The sequence below is a fragment of the Chionomys nivalis genome, chromosome 11 (genome assembly GCF_950005125.1).
Source record: "Chionomys nivalis chromosome 11, mChiNiv1.1, whole genome shotgun sequence".
Classification (NCBI taxonomy): domain Eukaryota; kingdom Metazoa; phylum Chordata; class Mammalia; order Rodentia; family Cricetidae; genus Chionomys; species Chionomys nivalis.
The window spans coordinates 40239486-40267012 of record NC_080096.1 but is presented as its reverse complement, the minus strand read 5'-3'; the positions used below and the strand labels follow the sequence as shown (position 1 = coordinate 40267012).

The 27527-nt window shown below is 43.9% G+C and overlaps 1 protein-coding gene across 4 annotated transcripts in view; it reads left to right on the top strand.

The window, feature by feature from the left end:
* The window catches only part of Ndc1 (NDC1 transmembrane nucleoporin), a 50507-nt gene extending 40840 nt beyond the window's left edge, over nucleotides 1-9667 (top strand). For 2 of the 4 annotated variants that reach the window (XM_057784979.1, XM_057784978.1), the window contains 2 exons: nucleotides 3789-3949; nucleotides 7305-9666. In XM_057784979.1, the coding sequence (XP_057640962.1) occupies nucleotides 3789-3949; nucleotides 7305-7368 (225 nt within the window). In that variant the 3' untranslated portion in view covers nucleotides 7369-9666. Of the gene's footprint in view, nucleotides 1-3788; nucleotides 3950-7304 lie in introns of all 4 variants that reach the window. The other 2 variants (XM_057784976.1, XM_057784977.1) reach the window with 2 other exon arrangements.
* Nucleotides 9668-27527: the final 17860 nt, after the last annotated feature.

The window sequence follows — 27527 nt, the reverse complement described above, 5'->3', positions numbered from 1 at the left end:
CTGGTGTCAGCTCCTCTGGAACTGGAGGTTATGAACTGCTGTATGGGTGCGGAATTATACATTGGCCCTGGAAGAGCAACTAGTGCTCGTCAACTGCTGGACCATCTCTCCAGCTTCAGTCTGCATCTTTAATCTCAGTCTGATTATGAAAAGATGGGAGGCAGGGACAGGAACATTCCTGAAAGTCCCTTGGCCATCTGACTTAGCGTTTGCACTAACAACTGTCTTAAGGTGACCTGAGGCTGTTGTCCGACCTGCACAAGTACACTATGTCATATGTGTCATTTTCATACATGAAAAAGACCAGACAGAATGGTGTTCTCTCTCTCTCTCTCTCTCTCTCTCTCTCTGTGAGTGTGTGTGTGTGTGTGTGTGAGTGATATGTTCACACTGTAGAGGCCAGAGGATAGTCTCAACTTTCTTTTTGATACGGGTTCTTTGTTGGCATGAATGACCAGTGAGCTCCAGGAGTCCACCTGTCTTCACAATTATAAGCTTGTGTCACTATTCCTGGCTCTAGAACAATTTATATTTTAAGAAATTTATTGCACTTCTTGTGTATGTATATAAGTGTCTATGCCACTTTCACCATGTGGGTCCTGAGAATTGCACTCATTCATCAGGCTTGGTTGTAAGTTCTTTTACCTGGTGGACTATATTATGAGGTCTAGAATAGTTTTTGTTTTCATCTTATTTTATTTTTGAGACAGGGTTTCTCTGTAGCTTTGGAGTCTATCCTGGAACTCACTCTTTATACCAGGCTGGTGTCGAATTCACGGAGATCTGCCTGCCTCTGCTTTCTGAGGGCTGGTATTAAAGGCTTGCGCCATCACCACCTGGCAAGAACAATATATTTTTAAGAAAAATGGAGAATATATATGGTAGTCTCACTAGCGAGTCACTCAACAGAAAGAACATCCCATAATATTTTTTCTGGTCTTAAAATTTTATAAAGTAATCATTTATTCTGCAAAGGCGATGCATGGCAGTTTTCCTTCATCTTATATAATATTTGTGTACCAAACTTAACATAATTTGCAAGAGTCTAGCAAATAATACAGTTGTTCAGATAAGAAAAGGGGCGATTATGAGGTGATTGCAGTCCTTGTATGGGTCTTGTGGGTTTGTAGTTATAAACCTCACAGTGAAGTTGTTTGTAATTATATTGCAAAGGAAATGTCTGTGATCTCTTCAAGATTCTGAAATTTAACTATAATTGTATTTTGATCTACAAACACAACAGCTAGAACTATTTGATGCACTTGGTCCTATTAGGGATATACTTTCGGTTTTAAATCAGCATTTATGGACAAAATGTGTTTCAGATTTTGCATGGCCGCTGTTGGGCAGCTAATTGCCTACAGAGGGTATTTTCCATTTCAGGTGCATCTTATCTTACATCCTGAAAAATGAGCCAGATGTGTGAGCCCAGCCTTAGAAAGTGGCAAACAAGAGGCAGAAGCGAGTGATCTCTGATTTCAAGGCCAACTCGGTCTACACAACAGGTTCCAGTACTGTCAAGATTGTATAGTAGCACCCTGAATTGTTTTTGCTTTTAGGCTAAAACTGTAAAATATGGGATAAAAATTGAGTTTGCTACCTCTATATTCTGACTTAGTTTGCATAGTTATTTCACGTTATCATGTCATTCTTTTGTTGGTGTATTAAAGGCTTTGTGTGTGCCTGTGCGTGCGTGTGCAAGTGCCTGCACATACACGCTTATGTGTGTATGGTACTAGGAATGGAATCCAGGAGGTGATGTAATTAGACTATAAAAGTCACAAGGTCAGTGGATCCAGGTTGTAAAGAATGATGGCCGTTTTTTTCTTGGTATAACAGCATGAAATCAAGTGTGTGAGGAAATTACAATGAGAATAACCTCTCCATTATAACTTATTGTTATTTAATATTGCTCAAGTGTTTCTCTGAACACCACTTCCCATGCTGCCTAAAAGTATTTGAACTATGCCCAGTCTTAGGAAATAGTTCTTATAAGTGACCGTTGTGAAAGAACAAATGATTGGGCTTGAAGTTACCAGGATACATTCAACATGTGCATCAAATTTTGTTCCTTTTCCAAAATCCTAGGGTATGGTAAAAGAGTTGTTAAAATACATAATCCATAAGCAGTGGCGGGATCAATAGAAGCTCAGTTTGTGGAGCTGGAAAGCAGATGTTGATAGGTGTAGCAGACCCCAGAGGCGGGTCCTAAGTTGGCAGTGGGAAAGGCGCTTGTTACCTTTGCAACCAAGGTCAGGCACCCAAAGGAGGTTCAGAAACCAACCAGTTAGGACCCTAGGTTCTCTGCTGCTAATTGTTCCTTCCCCGCCCCAGCCTGATGGCCATCCTCTAGAGGCCAGAAGTGGGCCTGGACTGTGCACAAGGTGACTTCCACTGAACACTGGGGCCTAGCCCTTCACACAGGATAGTAGACGACTGTTCTCGGGGTGATCTAGGGATAAAGACTTGAGATGACTGAGTGTGGCGTTCACCTCAGTCCATGCTGATCACCTTCCAGGAAGCCTGTCAGCTCCGGGAAGCTTTAGTAAGCTCCTTGGGAAGTTCCATTTGCACTCAGGAGCCAAACAGCTCCAGCTTTCTGAGGAGACGCTCTAATATGGCTGATAGAGACCAAGGGAAGAAAGCATAAAAAAAAAAAAAAAACAAAAACCAAAGAGCTATCATCAGCATCCACAGAAATAAGGGATAGCATATCCTTAAGCAAAAATAGGGTGCTAAAATAAGAAAGAACAACAAGATGACATACAAGGGCTCTTGAAATTCAAAACATGATGGCTGGAGTTACTTCAGTCCTGGTGATTGTCTGGCTGTGAGTACCAGCCCATGCCATCCGCCTCACCGAGCACTCTGGCCACCGTAGGCTAACATCCTTCAGCTGTGCTTCTCTCTCCTCTTAATGTAATAACTGCCATCTTAAAATTATATTATTTGGGCTGGAGAAATGAGGCAGTTAAGAACACTGACTGTTCTTCCAGGGGACCAGATTTAATTCCCAGCATCCAAATGCAGCTAACAACTGTAACTCTAGGATCTAACAAGCTCACACAGACAAAAATATGGGCAAAACATAAAATAAGAATAAAATAAAATAAATGCACATAAAATAAAAATAAATTTTAAAAATTTAATTATTTGCTCTTTACGCTTTCATTTTTTAATTGTATCAATCGTAAATAAAATGAGTTTCACTGTGTATGCTCTCTTGTTCCATGTACTACTACTGCTCATTGGCGCTCATCCTCTAGAACTGTAAAACCTAATTTAGAATTAAAAAGAAAGAGAAAAGTAGCATAGTCACGGCTTTCTTCTGGTCCTTTTTGCTGAGATCAGGATTAAAGCCATCCCCTGTTACCAGTGATGAGCAGAGTATGGGGTGTTGTGACTTCGCTGGGCCCTGGAAACTTGAGATGTCCTGGACAGCTGTTTTCAAAGTGTTGTGACTGATTCACTGAAGAACACACATGACTTTGTAGATGTGTACATTATCTATAATAAAAATTTTATTAGACTGACTTAACTTTTTAAATTTTTATTCACTCATTCATTCATTTATTTATTACATTTATATGTGTGGACAGGGCATGAGGAAGTCAGAGGACGACTTGTAGGAGTCATTTCTCTCCTGTGTGGGTCCTGGGGAGTGACCTCCAGTGAGCCTCGGTCATTGAGCTTTACAGCAAGTGCCTTTACCCACTGCGCCATCTCAAGGCTCGCCGACCCTGGCTTTCACAATGATCTGAACTGTGTTTTCTTTCTTCCTGGTCTAGGCTGTCGACAAATACTTCAAGTTGCCTCATGCTTCTAGTAAACCACCCCGAACTTCAGGAAGCCTCGTGGACTCCTCCTACAAAACATTAAGGTTTGCCTTCAGGGCCTCACTGAAAACTGCTATCTACCGCATAGCCACAACGTTTGGTGACCATCTGAAGTAAGTTTACCCATCTGATCCACACTGATGGCCTATCTCAGGAGTTCTGAGAGCTGGCTACAAGAAGGCTTGCAGATTGAAAGTTTTCTTATAGGTTTTTGATGGTTCTCTGAGAGTAGAGCTTACATGTAGACTTGGTATTTGTGTTTAAAATTTTTGTTTATGATTATCTTTGGGAATGTCTTTCAAATGATAGAAAGTTGTAAAAGCAACAAATATATATATGAATCAAATCAAATATATGAATGATATATTTGATACATTTAAGTTACCAAAAGATACTTAAAGGAGAAAAAAAAATACTGAGTGCCTTTCCAGAAAGCATATTAAAAATAATTCTCTTTTTACATTTTGGTCAGGAAACTAGGACTTGGGCAGTTGGGTGAGCAGAATATTCCATAAATGAGGCTGTGGCGCTTTGTGAATCATGCTGGAAAAACACCGGCAGATCACAACACCTTCAGAAACTGAACCAGAGAGAAACCACAAATGCCAGGCCTGTTTATAGTTAGTTTTCATTGATGTTTACTGCTTTGCTCTCATGAAATGTTCTAGCTGGACAGGATGAAGGATACTGGTTTCCTAACTAAGCCGTGTTTATTGTAATTAGTTCTAGAGGGCATGAGAGGTTGCCCCGCCTTTCTGTATGCAGTCAGTGACAGAATACTGTATACCGCCTGCTTTTGTTTTCTTTTGCTTCCACGGCACAAGGCAGTAGCAAATATTCCTGGCACACGTTGGTTCTGTGTAAGAATAGAAAAGAACTGTAAATGACCCTGTATCATTGAGACGTTTATTTGTTTAAAAGCAAACAAAAATTATGTATTAACTTCCATACCTTTGCTGTCCAATATGATGGCATGGATTGTAGCTTTTTGTTTCTTTTTCTCAACAATTTTGTGAGGGACAGGGGTTATCCTAATTACATAGGTGTGTCAGCGGAGGCACAGAACAGTTAAGTCTTGTCAGATGGCACATTTATACCAGAACATGAATCTGAAAGGCAGTCATACTTGCTCCAAGAATTCTGTCTTCTCAGGCCAGGTGGTGGTGTTGCACACCTTTAATTCCAGCATTTGAGAGGCAGAGGCAGGCGGATCTTTTAGTTCAAGATCAGCATGGTCTACAGTGAGTTCCAGGACAGTCAGGACTACACAGGGCAACCCTTTCTCACATCCCCCCAAAATCTGCCCTCTTTCCATTTACAGCACTAGTCTGCCTCTAGGATGTGAGCTGGCGTATAGGATGTGCTCCAAATGTCCTCACTGGTGATAGAAGATGAGTAGGTGTATGTGTGTGTGTGTGTCTACTGACAGCCAGAGTGGACACACGGGGTGGAGATAAGGGTTTATTAGCTAAGAAAGATAGGTAGGTGGCTGATTGAAAGTTCTGAAGATGAAGTTCTGTTTTTCTCTTTCCTCTGAGGAAAGCTATATTTTTTGTCACTGACACTGATGAGCAAAGTCAGGACAGAGCGGAACAATAGGAAGAGTCTTAGCTCTGGAGTTGTGAAAACATGTGGATTTATGTCTGGTTACAGGATTGCTGTCTGTGGTTGTGGGGAAGTTCCTGCAGCAGCTTAGCCAAGGTTGGGTCATCCAGGTAGCCAGTTATAGAGCCAGCATTCAGACCAGATCTTGCTAACTCTGATTCTAGCTGCAGTGTCTGCACTCTTAACTAGTGAGTCATGTGGTCCCTGTAGATGAACCTGTAGATGGTATTAGGCTCCAACTTTGCTTTGTTTGTTTGTTGATAGAGGAAAAAAATGGGATCATTTATCTGTGTAAAGCCCAGCATACAATATGTGTTATGCCTGTGTAATTACCTGTGTGAGTTCACCCAGAGCTCTGCCCTGAGAACCAGATACAAATGAGGGAAACTGGATTTTTGAGATAGGGTCTCTCTATGTAGCCCTGACTGTCCTGGAGCTTGCTATGTAGGCCAGGCCAGCCTCCAACTCAGAGCTCTGCCTGCTTCTGCCTCCTGATTGCAGGGATAACAGATATGAGCCACTGTAGCCAGCTCCATTGTCTCATAATTAGGCAAATTTGGTTCACTTCCAGCTTATAGCATCAAAATGTACTTGAGTGGCAGAGCTTAGAACAATTCTCTACCTTCTAGTGGAGGGAGAGTTAAGGAGCAAGATGTTGGTTAGTTAGTGACAGCCACCTCATGAGTACCTCCCTAGGTGGCATTTTTCACAGTGAAGTGGCTCCATTGGAGTTTCTTTGGGGATCAGGAAGCAGAGATGATCAAGAGGCATTGTAGGATAATCTGTAGCAAAGGCATTAATTAAAATGGGACTTCTTTGGTACTGAAAAGGGTGATCTTCAGGTGTCTGGAATCTTAATGAAAAACTAGAAGCTGGGCGGTTGTGGTGATGGACACACTCCTTTAATCCCAGCACTCAGGAGGCAGAGGCAGGCGAATATCTGTGAGTTCAAGGACAGCCTGGTCAACAAGAGCTAGTATCAGAACAGGTCCCAAAGCTACAGAGAAACCCTATCACCCTGTCTCGAAACCCCCTCCCCCCCCCAAAAAAAAGCTAGAAAACCACTGGTCGTGGCAGTACACACCTTTAATTCCAGCACTCATGAGGGAGAAGCAGGCGGATCTCTGAGTTTGGGGCCAGCCTGGTCTACAGTGCGAGTTCCAGGACAGCCAGAGCTGTTACACAGAGAAACTCTGTTTCAAAACAACAACAAGAAAAAGCTAGAAAAATCAACATTTTTGTTATATTCAATTTTTGTTCAAAAGTTTACAAAGAAGTTGTGTACTAGTTGTAGGGTGTATTTGCCTGCTTTCTGCCAAGATAACATGCTTTTGTGAGGGAGAACTGAGTCCCCATCCACAACATAGTGGATGTTCAAAGGGAGAAATAAATCCAAGCCACCAAGCTGTTACCTTTGAAAACGATTAATGGAATCTATTGTGTTTTAACCAAACATTTTAGTTTAAAGGATTTTATATTAAAGGCAATTCAAATACTCCACAATTCAAAGATAATGTTTGAATCTGGTTTGAATAAAATAATAAAATCCATAAAATCTACTGCAGGGCCTGGAACTCTGCACAGCAGGTTCCATAGTAGAGCAGGTTAGAGCGATGCCTGCACTTGTCAGTCTGAATTTGCTCTGGTCTTTCAGACGGTAGAAACATGCCATTGCCCAATGCAAGCTCTTGCCTTCATTAGATTGAAAAAGGGTTTTCATCCAGCCTTTTCAGAAGTACTAAATAAGTGAAGATTTCTATTCATTTTTAATTGTTTTGAAAAATATTGACTCTGTGCTCTGTGGTTCACTTAATATGTTTAATGTAAAATAAAGCTTATGCTTTGCATTTATGTTTCATTTAGTGCTGTGCAAGCATCTGCAGAACATCAGAAAAGACTTCAACAGTTCTTGGAGTTCAAAGAATAGTTAAGTAATATAAACTGTGTTCATTACCCTGCTGATACAACTGCAGATGGGACAGTAAATGTTCAGCATTCTTGGATCAGAAGAAAATGGACTAATTAGATGCTTCCTTTGTCGTGGTGCTTGCTTTGAAAACTATACTTTAATGGGAGAAATCATGGAAAGAAATTCTTAGCAGAATAACCGAAAACTGCCTTTTCTGTACCAAATGCTTTTTGTGTGTGTGGTATAATAAAATCTTTATTCAGTTTTACAGGAGCATCTATGGCAGCCGAGCTGTCTCTCGCTCATATAACTTGATAATAATTACTCACATTTTTTTTAGAATTAACTTTTGAAAAGAGTGGAGCCAGCTCAGAAGTTAAAGTAGGGTGACTTGATTACAGTCTTTCCTAATCGCTTTAAGGGTTTAGCTCTTTGTAAACTCAAAATACGTAAACTTAAGATTAGTTTGTTTACTAAAGGATAAAAATGGTAACAGTGGAGAAAAATTCACAGTAAAAATATTGTCTACAGGACATATTTTGTTAATCTGTTAGGTTGTGTTTTTGTTTCCAGGGACAAATTAAATTTGCATGATTGTCCAAAAAGAGTCTCAATTTACAGATGCTAACTCTATATAAAGGAATGTGGAAAAATCGAGTTCTTAAGTTACACGATTAAACATTCACATTTGTTTTTTGAGAAATAATTGAGCAACATCTATGAATTCATTTGTTTTATGCTAGTAAACGATGAGAATATGGGCATTTCCCAGCCAGTTTTGCTTTCTTTTTTGAAACACCATTAGACGATTGGCAGAGGTTTTCAAATGAGGGAAAAGGTTTTGTAAGAAGACCTTGGAAACGTCTCATTCCTCTACTGTTTGTCTTTACCAGATCAAATTATGTTGTGAGTCTAGTCTGTCTTCACACAGGGAGCAGCCTCAGCTGTGTTAACTGGCTAATTAAAATATAATAGGACCATCTTTAAAGCCAGAAACTCACGGTCCTCAAGTAACGAGTGAAGCCAGTATGTCCGAGGCACACTGTGCTCAGGAGCGTGTATGTCCCAAATGTACATGTGGTCATTTTATGACTTATTAGATCATTTCTTTGGAGATAAAACATTGGAGGTCCTGCTGGTAGATATTCACTGGACTACATCCTCCTTCATAAATCCAATCCCTTCCTGTTATCTTTTCCCTCTAGTGTCCCCAAGAGATTTCCTTTAAAGTCGGCACTGTATTGTGTATGACTCTGAAATGTGATGTGTGTGCCTAGCCTTTGTCACTGACGTATTATGTCTTTATGGTAGTGTATTTTAACTCCAAAACCTATCACCCCTTCAAACAGCACACAGCAAATTATAAATGAACCCTGCTAGGCTTAAAAGTCTCTTTATGGAACAATTCCCCAATTGCCAGATTTTGGGTTTTTTTAAGTGTCCTTTGACCTTGTGTATGAAGTTGGCTTGATGCTTTTTTCAGTGTGAAAGTTGGATTTCCAGTGTTAGTTTCTTAGAGATGACCAGAGAAGCATGGCTAGATAATGGAGAACTGTTGTGTTCTGTGAATTAAAAAGCCATAACTTCTTATATTCCCTGACTGCCTCTGACGGCAGCATTTCAGGAGACAAGCCCTTAATCTTCTGTTCCATAAAGAACCATGGCATGTAACTCACAGAAGAGAGCAATTCCTTTAAACTTTGACTTACTTCTACGAAATGTCTGGTTTGGTTTAGGTTCTTCCCATTTCCACGTCTTCTGGGTGAAAGTGTATTTGATAGCAGTATGAATATTTTTGGATGTGCTTGCTGTGTATAAGATAGAGACCACAACACTGCCCCTCCCTTCAGATCTGCATTGCATATGGAAGGTGGCAGGGGGTCAGCCTTTTTCTCCATTCTCTGTTGGTGGGCGAGGGTATTCTTAAAAGGCACCCTTCTTCCTGCACAAAGGAGGACCTGAGGGAGGCCGAGAGAAGAGAATCATTTCCTTTGGTGAATTTGCTTCCTGATGTCAAGTCTACTGATGTGATGGCCTGAAAAATCAGAGTCTTTGAAAACCTTCCTCTGGCTGTGAGTACAAAACATGATTTTATCAGCACCTGTGTTGGCGACTCTAATGGGACTTTGAGAACCACAAAGCTGCTTTTGCCGAGTCGTGGGAAGCTCGTAGAATAAACCTTATACTGGTGAGTAGACATGGGGAAGGCACACTGGGATCCTGTGCTGGATTTCCTCATGAGTGTTTATGTGTCTTCCTATTACTATTTATGATAATCTGTTTATATCCTTTGGTATGTCATTGATACTGAATTGGTTGAAGAATAAAATGACAATTCTTAACTGAGACTGCTCATTGGAGTCTGAATCTCTGTGTGTTTCCTTAGCCATTGCAGGTTAGCCTCAGAGTTGTTGGTATAAAACCTGCACAGGATTTAACTTTTTGAGTAACCAGCTTTTGCCCTTAACCAGCTGGTCTGTTGGGTGATCTGCGTTTACTAGCACTTTCAAAGAGCCTGCATTCCACGCTCTCTCTCTCTGTCTTGGCTTTCCTACAGAACTAAACAAAGAGTGCAGGTGCCGAAAGCTGTCTCTTAACAGAGGTTTCTTCTCTTGCCAGAATAGTATTTCTAAACAGACCGGGTTCCCAGGCTAACAGTTCCTCTGCCGGCTTTACTTAATTAGTTTGACCTTCACCTCTAGGGAGCTGGGTGGTAGGTGTCTTGCTCTTCCAACTCCCAATCATCTTTTAAATCAAATCACTTTACATATTCATCAGTTACCAATCCAACTAGGCTTAGCAAGTTGTTCATTACCATTCTAATTTTTATGACTTTTAGCCTAATTAATTAGTTTGTAGACAGAGCCTTCTGTGTGGCCAGGGCTGGCCCCAAGCCGTGGTAATTCACCTGCTTCAGCCTCCTCAGTGCCAGGTTCTGTACAGGTGTGTTTCATGCCTGGCCTCTACCCTCATTTAAAAGTAAGCTGAGGCTACAGGAATGTGCCACCGTGCCCAGTGAGAACTTGCTGTCACAGCAGTTATGAGACTCTTAAAACCGTTAGGAACTGATCCTTGTTCCCTTTACCTGACTTTTGCTTTTTCCAAATTTTTCTTTTTTCTTTCTTTTAAAATTTATGTGTGTGTGTCTGTGTGAGTATATGTCATGTGTACGCAGATACCTGTGGAGGCCAGAAGAGGGCACTGGACCCCCTGGAGCTGGTGCTACAGGTGGCTGGGAGTTGAACTCAGGTCCTCTGAGCAGCAAGCTGCTGAACCATCTCTCCAGCCCTCAAACTTCCGAGCCCCAGCTCTTTAGAATGAGCTTTGGCTTCCCACATAGTTTGTGTATTTCAATGTGATCCCTCACCTCTCTGCCACACACCGAATGTTTGGGTATTCTTTTTTTGGGCCTAGTTGGTATTACATCAAACCGAGCACAGATTTGCCTCCCCTTGGACACGAGATGCTCTATTCCTTCCCTGGTTTCCATCACCGCTCTCAGTACACTTTCATCTGCAGTCCTGAAACGCAGGGACAGTTCATCTGGATTCTTTGTCAGCCTCTCTTCCCGAAGCTTTTCATCTTTAAACATGGAGTGTCCTTAGGTGTCCTGGTGCTAGCCCACTCTGCTGGGTTTGAGCAGCTGCTGCTTGTCAATGGGTGCTCGTGTTCCATCTGGCTTGCACCCACAGCTTTTCCTGGATACTGTTGAGCTTTCCTCAGAAGTGATCCTGCTGGTAGCGTGGTTTGGGAAATCCTACGGGGTATCACTGACTGAGAAACAGTTGGGAGGTGGCTTCTCGGTCACAAATCTTTACCTTGATGGCTTTTTGAAGCCATGTTGGCTCTTGTTTTATTCTTTTGTCTCTGAATCCACTGGTTCCTTTCTCACAGTATCATTGCTCTTAGTTACCAAACAGTTTCCACCTTAAATCAGCATAGGCTGGACAAGGCACAGAAAACGTCAATGAGCCAAAGAATAGGTTGCATCTAGGCCCCTGAAGAACTCGAACACTCAGTATCTCCATGTGGTTCTCTGCTTTCTTTTCTCCTGCTTCAGCTGCCCTCTAGCTCCTGAGTTTCCATGTAATGGAAACTGACCAGCTGTTTCTGAATGTCAGCTGAATTCCTGACGGAAAGAAATTGGTCCAAGTGGATCAAGTGTCCAGTTATGCTTGAGGCCAGGTCATACATTGCTAGCATGGCTTCTGAAAAGTCTATCTTTACTGATGAGAGCAAGGTGGAGGGTAGAGGTGGGTCCCTCAGGATAGGAGACAAGATTTGGGGCTCAAGGCCTTCAAGAAGGACCTTGTCCTTTTTCAAAAGGGCAACAAGACCTCTAGTTAAATTGAATTAAAATGATCTCTCCCAGTACCTCCAGGTTCTAGCAGAAACTGTCGCTGTCGTCTGGAGGAGAGCAGCTAGCTCCCTGCCACTGATTCCCACAAGCACCGGTTCAGAGTAACCAGACACAGGAAGATGGCAACTTTAGTGAGAACCAACAAAAGCAACAGGCGATCCATATAGATGCAGAGGGTTTCCCAATAGAGCTGTCAGACATACCAAAGTAATTAAGATTCCTCGGTGAAATTACAATTCAGTAGAGAACTGGAAACCATGTATATACACAGAATTCATGTAATTCATTTTTGTTTATACAAACAAGATTTGAAAAAGCCATAAAAATTCTGGAATAGAAAATTATCCTGAAAGGAGTTTATTAACCTAGTATTTTATGTTCAGTTTTTGTTTGTTTGTTTGTTGAGACAAGTAGCTCAGGCTGGCCTCCAGCTTCTTGTCCGCTTGCCTCTGCTGCAGGCACCTGAAACCATGGTGGGTTTATGTCGTGCTAGGATTGAACCTAAGGCTTCGTGTGTGTTAGGCAAGTGCTCTACCAACTGAGCTACATCTCCAGGTCCCATATCCAGCATTTGTCTTCAAATATGGTGGGGGCAAATAAAGACATTTCAGACAAAAACCGAGAAATTCTTACATGAGAATCTTTCTTACGAAGTAGCTTTTTTCTCCTTCAGAAAAATGGAAGGATGGTGAGGAAAAGAGAAGCAGAAACATGAACACTGATTTAGAAAGCAATGTCTTGCAGGCTTCTAATATGTAGAGAATTAGTATAGACACAGAAAGACAGGTGAGTCGGCACTTGGGGGTGGAAACGCTCTCAGGTCTTTACAGTGTCGGGAAGGACCAGTGGTAGGCTGTTGGTGAGGTAGACTCTGCGCTGCGTGCTGTGGAGCTCCAGCGGCTCGCAACTGCCGTGATCGCCAGCCTGTGCCATGACCAGTGTGGCAGGCTTCGATACGTTAGAAGAGGTGCATTGTAGTGTGGGGATAACCACTCAAAGAATAGAAAAGAATGAATGAATGAAGATCTTAAAGCCAGGCATAGTGATGTCGTGTTTAGTCTCCGCACTCAGGAGACAGAGGTAGGCAGATCTCAAGAGTTTGAGGCCCATTTGGTCTGCAGAGAGTCCCAAGACTACACAGAGAAACCCTGTCTCAAAAAACCAAACGAAGACCAAGAACCATCCTTAAACAATTTTAAAATCTTTTTGCTATTAATGAAAGACACATGTAAAAGTATAAGGCTGGATATGCTGGAAATAAAAGGCTAGGAAAAGATAAAGATGCCAACATTTATAAAGCCAAGTATCACATATCTTGACAAAGTATACCTTAAGGCAAAAAAAAAAAAAATCTTGCTATAAATTAAGAGAAGTGCTTCAAAAAAGATTCAGTTTTTCACAAAGACCTCAGTACACCTGGTAACAGCCTCAAAGTACAAAAAACATTAGCAAAACCAATTTATCTGAATTGCTCAAGGAAGATAGGTGTTCAGTACTGGCTAGGGAGATAGAAAATGAAACTCGTGAGATACCTTTCCATATTCATCAGAGAAGGACCGATGTGGAGAAAGCAAAACTCACAAAATGGTTGAAAGGAGTGAAAAAATGGACACGATCTCTCCTAATACTCAGTAGGACCTTTCAGTTCCACCCACTGGTGGCCCAAGGAAATTAAAGGGCTATACTCTCCAAAGCCATGTCTTCAAGATGCTTCTGGCAGAATTTCCCCACTAGGATTTGGGTATGTAGCCTTGGCTGACCTGGAATTTGCCTGCGTCAAGAAGACTGACCTTGAGTTTGCAACGATTGCCCCCTCTCCCTCTGCCTCTGGAATGCTGGAGTATAGGTGTGTGCTGCCTTTCTCATTTCTTTTTTTTTTTTCCTTCCAATTTTTTGAGACAGGGTTTCTCTGTGTATCCCTGGCTGTTCTGGAACTTGCTCTATAGACCAGGCTGGCCTTGAACTCAGAGATCCATCTGCCCTGCCTCTTGAGTACTGTTTTTTTTTTTTTAATTATTATTTTTTTAAAGATTTATTTATTTATTATGTGTACAACATTCTGCCTCCATATATGCTCACATGCCTGAAGAGGGCACCAGATCTCATTACAGATGGTTGTGAGCCACCATGTGGTTGCTTGGGAATTGAACTCAGGACCTCTGGCAGAGCAGCCAGTGCTCTTAACCTCTGAACTGTATCTCCTGTCCCCAAGTGCAGGGTTTCAAGGTGTGTGCCACCATTGCCTGGCCCTTTCTTGTTTTTTAAAACCATGATTTTCCATTGTAGTTGAGACTGACAGAAATTGCCATTCTGGGCTTACAGGTAGGCACCACCGGGTCAACTAATCTTGCAGTGCTAATAGTCATCCAAAGAGCAAACTGCAGCAGTGTAAAAGAACCACATCGACAAGGGAGCGCATGCCATGATTGCTTTCATGTGCGTTTCAAGAAAAGGTAAAAGTTAATGGTAACAGAAGTCAGGATGGTGCTAGGGGAGGAGGTTGTGTACTGATATGGAAAGGAATGAGACAAACTGAGCTTCTGGAATGTGTGTCTTCGTTTGAATCACCTGGGTGTTTACCTCATTGAATTGAGAATGTAACGTTTCTATACTTTGACATACATAGTGCCTCAAGGAAAAAAATACATGAAGCCTAACAAAACTACAAGGAAAGGCATTAGAACAATGTTCTAATGTTCATTCATTAGAACAAGGCATTTTATATTTTCCAGTTCTAGATGGGACATTACTTTAGGAATCAAGGTTGTGGAAAACGACCTAATGATCCACAAGCAGCACTGCACCCGCCTCCAGAAGAACCGCCTCTCTGCGAGACATTCATGTAGCGTGTTCACAAATCCGGCCAGATATTGGTTCAAAAAGCAAGACTCAACCAGTTTCTGAGGATTTAAAATCACTTAAAAGCATGCCTTTAATTCCAGTACTCAGGAGACAGAGGCAGGTGGATCTCTGAAGTTGAGGCCAGCCTGGTCTACAGATTGAGTTTCAGGGCAGCCGGGCTGCACAGAGAAACCCTCTCTCGGGAAAATAAAAAATGAAAAAATGTCTCAACCTGGTGTGGTAGCACACACTTTTAATCCCAGCACTTGGGAAGCAGAAGCAGGGCAGAACTGTTTGAAGCTAGCCTGTTCTACTTAGTGAGTTTCAGGACATCCAGAGCTACATAGTGAGACCCTGTCTCAATAAATCATATATGGCTCAGTAAGGGTACCAAGGTAGATCCAAATGATAGAGTATCCAATATATTTTGAAATTTAAAAACTTGCTTTTAAATCACCCATAGCCCGAGAAGAAAATTTGGTAAATACTAGAACTATTTTTCAATGAGTGATTATGTTGAAACTTGTGAGATTTCTTTAAATATTGTTAGGAAATAATATATTAGAAAAGAAAGGCTGGACATGAATGTGTTGAGTATGACTTCAAAAAGCTAGAGGCAGTGTGCTCCGTGCAGTCTGCCGCTGCTTCCAGTGCCCAAGCATTGCACTGTGTGGTCGTGGTCATCAGGCTGGTCTCGGAGTTCCTTGGGTTCAGGGACCGTGGCTCATTCGTGTCCCTAGTGCCTACTAAAGTACCTTGCACGAGGTTGATCTTTGTTCAGACTCAGTCTCGTCACCCTGTTAGGGATGTTATTAACCCAGGATCTCAGACCTGGTGTTTATGAACCTGAACACAGGGTGAGAATGAGCTGAGTGAGGCTGACTGGTGCAAGGGGCAGGCAGTTTGTTTATGGGAAGGCAGAAGGCTGAATCGTGATACAAAGTCTCCATTTTTAGCATGCCGGACACTACAATGCTGATGATGCTACAGTGGCTGCCAACCTAAAGCACACAGCCTTTTGATGTCAATTTACTGCTCCTGTTGGACGTCACACCTTAGGAGATGGACATGTGCTCTAGATGTAAACATCCCAACCAACAGACTGCCTGGAGGAAAGGGTCCTGACTGCTTCCTAGCTGGGTTTCTGTGCCTTCTGTGAAGAGGATTGCAGGGCTTTTTAAAGCCTTTGTAGTGAGCTGTTCACTCCAGCTGAGACATGGGCTCCCAGGGATTTTTCCTTCCTTTTGTTGTAGCGTTCCTAATGATGCGTTCTGACTTTTTCGCTCTGTTTTCTACACATTTGTCACCACTCTGCGTTTGGATCTTCATGCTGGAAAATCTGAGGCTTACATGGAAGATTGATTTTTAATGCCCCTTGTGTTGTTTTTCTGCTATAACATTTGCATGCAATTATGTTATTTTAAAAATAGGAGACCATGGAGCTTGAAAAAAAAGAATCTTCTGGGTGGATGAGCAAATGGAAAGGCTGGCCTTTAATTTTGTTAACACCCCAATTACATCGTGGTAACCCTTATGAAGATTTCTGTCCCTTGTAATGCAACACCTGGTGTTTGTTGCAGAGACAGGGACTGGGGTCTTCGTAGATTCATCCCTTGCTTAGTCATGGAAGAGGTGATCAGAAGACTCATGTTTCCTCTGGCCAGCAGAGGTCACTATTTCAGAGACATTAGAGGAAAATTTTCCACAGTTCACATGCCTCTTTTGTTTGCAGGAGAGAGGTTTTTAAATTCATCCCCCCACCCCGCGATTTCTAAGTACTTTACAAAGTGAGTTATTCATATATATTGTGTTGAAAAGTGGAGGAAGCTTGAGAAGGCTTCTCTAGGCAACTGCGTACACAGGGATAATAGCTACCATTTATCAAGCACCTACTACATGCTGAGGGCCCGTGCTCCGCTTGCTACAAACATTATCTTTATGTGTGTAGCCCATCTGCCTTTCAGGTTTCTTTGGTGACTTTGAGGAAGACAGTGGGGAGGGGAAGTGAAATGATTTGTTGGGTGGATTTATGGAAACTATTTTACCAAAGGAATATTTTAGTGGAGCCAAACAACAATCACACAGCATGTATAAGGTATGTATATTCTTTTTCCACTTTAAAAATATTTATTTTTATTTAGGGGTGTGTGCGCGCATGTACGCATGCCACAATGTATGCAGGTGCTTAGTGAAGCTGGAAGAGAATGTCCGAGCTGGAATTAGAGTTACCAGCGTTTGTGAACTGCCCGATGTAGATGCTAGGACTTGAACTTAGGTCCTTTTGAAGAACAGTAAGTTCTTTTAACCATTGAGCCATTACTCCAGCCCTTTAAAACAAAACAAAAAATTAAAACCAACCCCAGTGATTACAGGACTTTGTGCATACCAGGTAAGCACTCTAACACTGACTATATTCCCGGCTCTATTTTTTGCTTCGTATTTATTTTAGTGTGTGTGTGAATGCCAGTGGGACATGTTTGTGTGAAGGCCAGAGGAGAGCAGTAGGTATCACCCTCAGGGAGTACTGTCCTCCTCCTTTGAGACAGGAGATCTCTTTGGCCTGGAACTCACCAATTGTGCTAGACTGGCTGAGCTCTGCGGATCCTCTTGTCTCTGCCTCCCCAGCACTAGGACAGGCATATGTCACATACATTACATTTTTACATGGATCTGGGACTGGAACCCGGGTCCTCAGACTTGTAAGGCACACCCTTCCCTGGACGAGCCATGTCCCCAGCTCACTTCTTGAGATCGTCTCATTAAATTGCCGATGCTGGCCGTAATGACTGATTCAGGCTAGTCTTAAACTTGCAATTATCCTGTCTTAACCTGCACCACCAGGACTGGTTGAGATGTGTGCATTCTTAATTTATTTTGTTTATTGTTATCATATGTGTATATGATTCTTGTGCGTGTGCTGTGTATGGTGTGTGTATGGTATATAGTGGATGTGTGTGAAGTGTATGGGGGTGTATGTGAGTATATATGCAGGCTTGTGCATGTGGTTCATGTGTGGTGATCAGAAGACAACTTTTCTCCGTGAACCGTGGGTTCTGAGGCTTGAACTCAGGTTGTCAGACATTTGTGACAAGCACTGTTACTTCCAGAGCCATCTGCAGGCCTCCGCCTCCTGCGGGCCTCCGCCTCCTGCAGGCCTCCGCCTCCTGCGGGCCTCCACCTATCTCCGGCCCGAGAACTGTGCAGCCTTGAAGCAAAACCATACAAGTAGCTTGACTTTGTACTTTCTTTCCTTACAAAAATCTAGTGTACTTTCTCCTTAAGAAGCTAAGCCTTCAGCCGGGCAGTGGTGGCACACACCTTTAATCCCAGCACTCAGGAAGCAGAGGCAGGCGGATCTCTGGATCTCTGTAAGTTCAAGGCCAGCCTGGTCCAGTTCCAGGGCAGACTCCAAAGCTACAGAAAAACTCTGTCTCGAAAAACCAACAAAAAAAAAAAAAAAAAAAAAGGAAAAAAAGCTGAATCTTGTTTCTTGGTGTCCTTGAAACCGAGAGCTGTGGTGGCTTAGGTCTCCCCCCTCTGGGAAAATAAACATGAGCAATATGTTTACCCCCAAAATGTCCCGAACTTGAGACCTGTCTAGTGGCTAAAGTTTACTAAGGAGTTATCGAAGCTTTAAGGATTTGTTACTCAAGTTTCCTACTTGAAAAGCAATCCATTATTTGTAAATGAAATGGAAAGACCAATTCCCCATAGCAGGCTTTATGTATTCATGTAAAGGTAATCACCAGGGCGTTCCTTGAAGCTAGAGAGACCTGTGAGGATAGCAGGGTCACCACTGGGTGGCAAGTGGGCAGCTTGACCCCTCTAATGAGAACAGTAAAAAAAACTTTGTGGGCTTTCTTTCTTTGTTTGCTTTTGGTTTTTGTTTGTTTTGCTTTGCTTTTTTGAGACAGGGTTTTTCTGTGTAGCTTTGGTTGTCCTAGAACTTGTTCTGTAGACCAGGCTGGCCTCGAACTCACAAAGATCCTCCCGCCTCTGGGATTAAAGGCGTGTGACATTACCGCTTGGCTAGCTTTGTGTTTTGGTGGCTGCTAAAAAAGGGTCTTGCGATTTCGAAGTCTCCCATACTGGCCTGGTGCCCTGCTGGCCGTTAGTCTGCAGGCATTTTTGTGTTGCTGTTAGCCATTAAAGTTATTCTTAGAGTAAGAAATTATATTGTCTTTTATTATTTTCTTTCCTTCTTTGAGACAGGGTTTCTCTGTGTAGCCCTGTCTGTCCTGGAACTCACTCTAGACCAGGCTGGCCTCGAACTCACAGAGATGCACCTGTCTCTGTCTCCCGAATCCTGGGATTAAAAGCATGTGCCACCACCATTGGCAGTCTTTTAGATTTTTATTCTTTTGGTTTTTGAGACAAGGTCTTACTTTGTAGCCCAGACTGGCTTAGAGCTCACCTAATCTGGCCTTGAACTTCCTGGTGATCCTCCTGGCTCAGCCTCCTACATTTCAGTTCTTCTCAGGGAGAGAAGCAGGCAGTTGTCCTCTGGGGTTGGGTGACAAGGATTGCTGGTGGAATGGTTAAGGGCTGTGGATGTGAGGGAAATGGAGTCATTAGTACTGACTCGAAGGCTTTTGCCTGGAGCAGCTGGTTGAGTGGAATTGCCTTTTGCCAGGTTAAGGGACAGATTTGCTGGGGGTAGGGCTGGGAGCAAAGGGGCTTAGTTAACTTTGGCTGCATATTCCAAAAGCAACAGCAACAACAAAATGGTAGCCTAAGGGATGGACATTTCTTTCTTTCTTTCTTTTTTTCATTAAAAGAAAATTCAGGCAGGCTATTGGTGCTGTTACAGTGATTCCCCGAGGCCGTCAGGGATTCAGGCTAAGGTGCTGTCATGGTGATTCCCTGAGGCTGTCAGGGATTCAGGCTCCTTCTAGGCAACAAGAAGAGAAATGGAGGGGAGATGGCTCTTCCCTCATTTTTAAAGAGACCTGAAAGTCCACACTCTTATCTCATTGGCCAGAGTGAAGCTATGTGGCCATATCTGTTAACAAGAGTCTGGAAAATGACTTTTAGAGGTTGCAGGCCGTCCCTTGATAAAGCCGTGACTTTCTTGTCCACAAGGAACAGTGGACAGCCAGATGGGTTGCCAGTCATCCTTCCTAGAATCTTGGAAGTGAGTTCTAGTCTCGTCTCCGGCCACAGTTAGCTGCATGACCTTGAACTGCAATTCCACCAAAGTCAAGAATTGGACTGAGGGCTGGAGAGATGGCTCAGAGGTTAAGAGCATTGTCTGCTCTTCCAAAGGTCCTGAGTTCAATTCCCAGCAACCACATGGTGGCTCATAACCATCTGTAATGGGGTCTGGTGCCCTCTTCTGGCCTGCAGGCATACATACAGACAGAATATTGTATACATAATTAATAAATAAATAAATATTTAAAAAAATAAGCTTAAAAAAAAAGAATTGGACTGAACAGTTTAGAAGTTCACTTTCAACTGTAACATTTGAATCCTTGGGCTTTGTGTACAGATGGCAAAAACAAGAGTTTATAAAAGAGATAAGATGTGTTGGAGAACGGGCTTGTGCAAGAAGATGTCAATCAAGCCAGCATGGTGGCGTGTGCCTGTAGTTGCAGTTATGGGAAGGCCATGACATCAGGGCCAACTGAACTCATGAGTTTAGGCCACTTTGGACCGCATAGCAAGAGCCTGTTAGGAAAAAAAGAAAGAAAAACGTTTTTCAAATGCCTTAAAGCTGATTTTTTAAAATAGATTTTATAGTTGTACTCAGACTTACTGATGCATACAGTTTCATCTTCATTTGGAGAATGCTTTGTGCGTGTGCAGAGGACTAAGGTGTGCCTGGAAAAGGCGTATGAATAACAGTGCCGTGTGCTCTGTTGTGCAAGAGGAAAATGAGTGAATGCGAGCAGTAGGCCTTTCTGCTTCCTCGCAGAGGCACCGCTGCAGCCTCACCAACGTGCTTTTTGACCTCATGAGCCTGTCTGCTATGTACCAGGCTTGTTACGCCCCCCCCCTCCCACCACCTTCGAGGGGGCTTTGGTTTAGCATCAGCAACACAGCAAAACCACACACAGGTTTGTAACCTGGCAGAAAGCGTTTTTAGATGGCTGATGAAGGCAGAGTCCCAGAAAGGGGTAAGGACAGAGGCTGTGTGCTTTTGGCTTGCTGCTGGGATGGGGAAGCAGACTGCGTGGAGAAGTGGTCATCAGGAGTACTGGAGGGATGGGGGTGGAGCAGCCAGTCAGGAGGATCAGAAGGGCCTACTTCAGCTGGACACAGGCATGACGGAAAGATCATAGTATTTCAGGCTCAAGGTGACCTAGGGCTGAGCCCTGAACCTACCCATTTCCAGCTCTAAGTGTTTGGAGCTCCCTTTGTGTGTGTGATAGGAGGCAGTGCAACCCTTGCCATTGCACTACTGTCTGAATGGAAGGTATATAGTCGTCTGCAGTTGGCTGTGGGACGGTACCTGCCATGGGGGCAGTGCTGCGATTCCATGCCCCCCTGTTCCTTTATGGGCGGCTTTGATTGTCCCTCATTGTTTTTCAAGCTGTCAAAACCTATTGTCTCCGTTAGCAGCATTTGATGTGCATTCTGTATTGTCTTACTCTGTTTTCCCTGTGAACACAGTGACTTGCTGAAAACCAATTAAAATTGCTATAGAAAAGCAGTAGCATGTAACGGGTGTGAGGAAGGGATCTGCCTTCTGAGCCTGTTGGCCGTGACATCCCCTTTGCTTCTGGAAACCACTATTAGGGCTGGAGAATGCCTCGGGCCACCCAGGGACTATTCCAAACTTCTGTTCTCCCAGGTCCCCAGCCTCTCTTCTCCTCTCACCCGTGGTTCAGTGTGTCAGGCTTGCGTCTTTCACACTGCTGCTCTCCGGACCACCTCCCATCCCCACCACTCCTGGTGCCCCGTCCAGGCTCCTCGGCACCTCTCTTTGGCCTTCTGCCTACTCTTCCCACACCCACTCTTGACGCCTTCTCTCGCCATTTCCCACATGACAGCTGGGCTACTATTTTCAGAACAGATCTGATGGTGTCTGTCTCCAGCCTCCAGTCTCTCTGCCTCTAGGACCTGGCCTGCTCCCTCCCCCAGTGTCATCTGGTGTCCCGCTGCCCTCACTGCCATGCCATTCACACTGCTCCGCCACCGCCGCCCCGAGCCGCAGGGCCTGCATGCGTGTTTTCCAGCTAGCTGGAAGACTCCACGGCCCATAGCCGTTTATCTTCAGAGGTTCCAGTTTAGCCCTCGCCTTCAGATGGGGTTTCCCTCTCCAACTCACATCTCAGCAGGGACCATTTCTCCCGCAGGTCTCACCATGACTATACATCCATCTGTATGACTAGCTGAATGTTTGTGTCAACCGTCACACTGCCATCCTCTGGACCAAGGGTCATGATAGATGTGCAGCAAAGGCTGTCAACGCTGCTGTCTTCCTCTGTCCCTCTTCACCTTATTCTTGGAGACAGGGTCTCTTAGGAAACCTGGAGCATACTAACTAGCTAGACTCCTGGGTGTCAAGCCCCTGGCTTCCTCCTGTCTCTCCTCGTGGCATGGGAATTACAGGTGTGCGTCGTGCCCAGCTTCTGTGGGTTTGGGGGTCAGAACTCATGTCCTTACACAAGTGTGGCAAGCTCTTTGAGTCTCAGCCCAAGGAGGCATCTTACTCTTCTGAGATTCTGCGGGATTTTCTGCATAGATGATCATGTATGCCATCTGTCAGTAGAGTCTTCTATTTTCTTCCTTTCCAACTTGTACACTTCTTACGCCTTTCCTTGCTTTACTGGACCCACTAGGATTTCCAGGGTGCTGCTGGAGAGGAATGATGAGGTTCGACATCCTTGCCTGTTCCCGATCTTAGGGTAAAGTAGTCTTTACACTAAGTGCAGTGTACATGAGTGATGTTGGCTGTAGGTTTGGTGATTTTTGTTGTATGTTGTTGGGGTGTTTGATCAGGAAATTCCCTTCTAGTCCTAAAGTAGTTCTCAGTCTTTGATCATGTGTGCATGCGTATCTTAAACATCCTTAGTAGCTGTTCGCAACAGTGATTTATAAAGAGCTGTTCCGTGTGTGTGTCAGAGGTCAATATCAATGTCTTCCTCTGTTGCTTTCCACTTTATCTTTTGAGACAAGGTAGCTCATTGAAGCTAGAACTCATTGATTGGCTAGAGTAGCCGGCTAGCAAATACCCCCTCCCTGCCCTTGGTATTCTCCTGTCCCAGCCTCCCTAGCACTGAGATCACAGGCTCATGCTGCCATGTCCAGCCTTTTAAATGTATGCTAGGGGTCCAAACTCTTGCCCTCATACTTATACCATACTTATACAGCAAATACTTTACTCACTGAGTCACACTCCCCCCCCTTTTCCTGTATTTTATTTTTAGAGTAGCTATGGTGTTGGGGCGATGGTTCAGTGAGCAAAGCTATGCTATGCAAGCCTGATGACCTCAGTTCAAATACCCAGAACTCATGAGAGCAGCCCAAGTGTGTGTAATTCAGGCACTTGTCCCTGGGCAGAGACAAGCTTCACTGGAAGTGTGGGCACTCCGGGCACACATGCACACAGTATTTTTGTTAGATGACTATTAGAATGGTGGGTGGGTACTTTATTAATATTAACCGTCTCTCATCTCCTGGCTTGTCTTACTTTCTGCCTTTGTGTGAAGTCCCTGGCAGCCCCGTTGGGCTAGGTATTGCCATCTTTATTCGGCAGGAGTAGCATTCAGGAGCCAGAGATGGGCTTGCTCACGGCCCCATCTGGATGGCATCACAGCCATTGTAGGAGCCTTGCTCTGGGCCATTCCCAGCAAATGCCCACAGTGTAGTGATGGGAGCCCTGGCTTTGGACGCGGGCACACTTTGTTCTTCTTAACTTTAGAAAAATTGGTTTAATGCAGTGACATTCACATAACATAAAAGTAACAATTTAAAAGTGGGCAGTTTAGTGGCATTTAATATATTCCTGGTGTTGTAAAGTGCCACCTCTGTCTAGTTCCAGATTTTTTTTTCAGGACCTAAAAGAACCCCATGCCCAGTAAACAGACTCCCCCTGACCCCATCTCCTCACCCCCGACAACCACCCTGATTTTTGTCTCCATAAAATACCCGATTATTTCATGTAAGTGGAACTATAGGACCCTTTATGCCTATTTTCTTGCACTGTGTGTTTCTGAGGCTCAATGACAGTGTGGAATAGCTTCATGTGTCTTCCGTTTGGAAAGGGAATCACACCCCACTGTGTGTTTGTAACGGTTTATCAGAACACCCGTTAATGAGTATGTAGGTGGCTCCTACCTTTTGGCTGCTGTGAAATGAGCTGCAATGCACACACTTGTACGTGTATTTGTTTATGATTTTAGTTCTTCGGGGTTTACATCTAGAATTGGAGTGACTGGATCACATGATAATTCTGTTAATTCTTTGAAGGGCTGCCAAGCTGTTCTTCATTGTGGCTGGATCATTTTACACTTCCACCAGCAATGGATGAGGGTTCCCATATCGCCACACCCTCCTTCCTCCCCCATCTCCCCTTTGCACCATTTTATCAGATTTAGAGTGATGTTCCATTGTGGTTTTGCATTTTCCTAATGACTAATAACGTTGGGTATCTTTTAACATGTTTGTCAATCTTCTTGATGAAATGTTAATTCAGATCCTTTGCTTGCCCCCCTTTTCAGTCCCAAGGACTGAGCCCGTGGCTTTGTGTGCTAGGCAAGCTCTCTACAATTGGGCTACATTCCCAACCAAACCTCTTTTTACTTTTTATTGTGAAACAGGGTCTCAGGAAGCCACATATGATGGCCTTGAACTTACTCTGTATTCTTGTCTTTGCATCAGGTCCAGTCTTTATCATTTGTAAAAATTGGATTGAATTGGGCTTGGATTTTTTTCTTTGCAGGGGATGTTTATTTGACCTCCTGAGTGCTGGGATTAAAGGCGTGCGCCACTACTGCCTGGCTTTTGAAATAGGGTCTTAAAATGTAGCTCGGGTTTGCCTCAACTTCCTGGTCTTTTTGCCTCAGCCTTCCATGGATTGGGATTAAAGGCCTGTGTCAACACACACACCTACCTCTATAAACTTCTGACCTTCCCTTCCTTCCTTCCTTCCTTCCTTCCTTCCTTCCTTCCTTCCTTCCTTCCTTCCTTCCTTCCTTCCTTCCTTTTCTTTTTCTTTTTTGGCAGACTTTCACTCTGTTGCCCAGGCTGGCCTTGAACTCTGGAACTCGAGCAGGTCTCTAGCCACAGGCATACACACAGCAGCACCCGGCTAAGCCATCTTTTCACTCTCTTCTGATGTAGAAATGTTTTAAATTTGGATGACATCAAGTTTATCTAGGTTTTCTTTGGTTGTTCATGTTTTTAGAGTCCCATGAAGAGTGCACTGTCGATTCCAAGGTAAAGACTTACCCCCGTGTTTTCTGGTTTTCACTTAGGTTTCTGGTCCATCCTAAGTTCCTGCTTGTCAACGGTGTGAGTGAGCGGTTCCCTCCTCTGCATGTGGCCATCCTGTTGTCCTAACAGCATTTGTTGAAGAGAGTATTCTTTCTTCAATGAATGGTTATGGCGTGGCCTGAAAATCAGCTGTTCACAAAGCCAGACACTCTGGACTATGAGACCTTTGCTAAATTTCTTATTCTTGAGCTTTTATTTCCTTTATGATGGCCTCTTATCTCAGAAGCCTGTCAGGACTGTATGAAATCACACACCGGGCACACAGCAGGTGCAGACAGCAGAGGCAGAGTAAGCAGCGGAGCATCCTTCGCCTCTCCTTCCTGGAGCTCCAGGGGCATGGGAGACTTTACACATAGAAGTGTCTGCTTCTGCCCCGTCCGTTTTCTGACTGTAAGCTTGTCTTCTAGGGAGGAAGTGCACAGGTGAAATAGTGGTCCGTCTTTAAAAATCCAGCTGCTCCATGCTGACTTTGGGCATGGGATTCTAGTCTTGGGGATATACAGGCTAAAGATCCCTCTGCCTCTGCAGAACTCTAAGGTCATTAAACAAACAGATAAAACAGTGTGATAAGTGTGAGACAGATTCAAACAAAGAGCTCTGAGTGCGTGCATGGAGAAGAAGTCCTTGCCGGAGGACTTGGGAAAGGCTTCTAGAGGAAAAGGGCAGTTGAATTGGGCACTAGATGACTTATGGGTAGAAGTGTGTAATGTGGATAAGAGGGAACCATGTTTGCGTAGGAAACAAGCCCCAGCTATAAAGGCATCCCTGTAAGCTCTGGATTCTAGATGAAAACTACCCTAGTTAGGTACGACTAAGGGTTAAATAGCGCTCTGATTAAAGACCATGGCGCTGGCTCAGTGGGTAAAGGTGCCAGCTGCGAAGCCTGATGACTTCCACATGGTGGAGAGAGAGCTGAATCCCACAGGTTGTCCTCTGACCTCCACATGTTTTAAATATGATTTTTATGGGTATGGAGATGACTTAGTGGATACTTGCATGCCAGGCTGACATCTGTCCCGAGTTCAGTCACACAAGGTGGCAGAAAAGGAGGGACTCCCAAGAGTTGTCCTCTGACCTCTGTACATATGCCATAGAACATGTGCACCTGTGTGCACACAGTCACACATGCACGTGTGCGTACACGCACACACAGAGAGGCATGCACACACTAATTTTTTTTAAGTCTTGATTTTGGGGTTGGAAGGGTAGCTCGGTGGTTAAGAGCACTGGCTGTTCTTGCAAAGGACTTGGGTTCAGTTCCCAGTACCCACATGATGGCTCACAACTATTTTTAACTCCAATTCTATGAGATTTGAGACCCTTTTTTGACCTGGGGTACCAGGCACGCATGTGGTATACAGATATATACACGGATACATACATGCAGGCAAAGCGCTCAGGCACATACAATGAATAAATCACTTTTAAAAAGTCTTAATTTTATTTTTAAGACTATTGGGAGCTGTTGAAGTTTAAACCAGGAAAGCTCCGTGGCCAGATCTGCATCTCGGATGGATGGGGAAACCACTGTGGAGGACAGAATATTAGGAGGAGGAGAATGGAGCACTGAGAAGAAGAGGAAGAAATACAGCAAGGATGGGGAGGAGGGGAGCTAGTCAAAGGTGGGGGTGCGGAAAAGAGTAAGTAAACGAGCTGTTGCTGTGTTGGGAAATTCGGAGAGCTTTCGCCTGCTCATCCAGTTGGCTAAGTGACTCATCTGGCAAATGTTTTTAGTCTGAACTGAATGTACAGTGCTGTGTGTGTGTGTGTGTGTGTGTGTGCAGGCGCACACGTGTGTGTTTTGGGGGTGTGTGTGTTGGGTGTGTGTGTTGGGGTATGTGTGTGTGTTGGGCTATGTGTGTGTAGTGGGTGTGTTGGAGGTATGTGTGTGTAGTGGGGTGGTGTGTGTGAGGGAGCAGAGAGCTCACCTCCTGGCCTCACGGTGGGGCAGAATAGGCAAAGCCAGAGCTTCCAGCTTTTTTGCTTCTTGAGGGATAAAGTAGGACTATTTGTCTAAAGCTACATGCCTGTTGGTCAGAGCCACGACCCACGCTTCACAAGTGGGGGGTGGCTCGAGTACTGGGTGTCCCAGTCGGTGAGCTATTCTTCCTTTCTACTCTTCTTCCATCCTGGCTTACAAGCCACAAATTCCCAGAAAGAGGCAAGACCTCTGAGGTGCCTGTGCGTTACCTGCACAGTTGGCTGACACCTGCCCTTGGTAATGTAAGTGGTAAAAGACGTTGGTGTGGGAGTCGGGAAGCCTGCTCTGCCACACCCTACCCTGCTGCGGCTGGCCTTGAGTGTGGGGGTGGGTTTAAGTAAAACGTCGCGGTACTTCCCATTGCCCATGCTGTTTGGAAGTCTTTACATAAAGTATCAGAAATTAAACGTTAACATTTTGTGGCTGGAAAAATCTTGTTTTACCAAGATTCCGGAAATACTGCTTGGGTTATCTTCCTGTATAGAATCCCAGTCTGAACCCGGACTGTTGCAGGAGCTTCACACGTTTTCCAGTTTAAGACTAAGGCCAGAG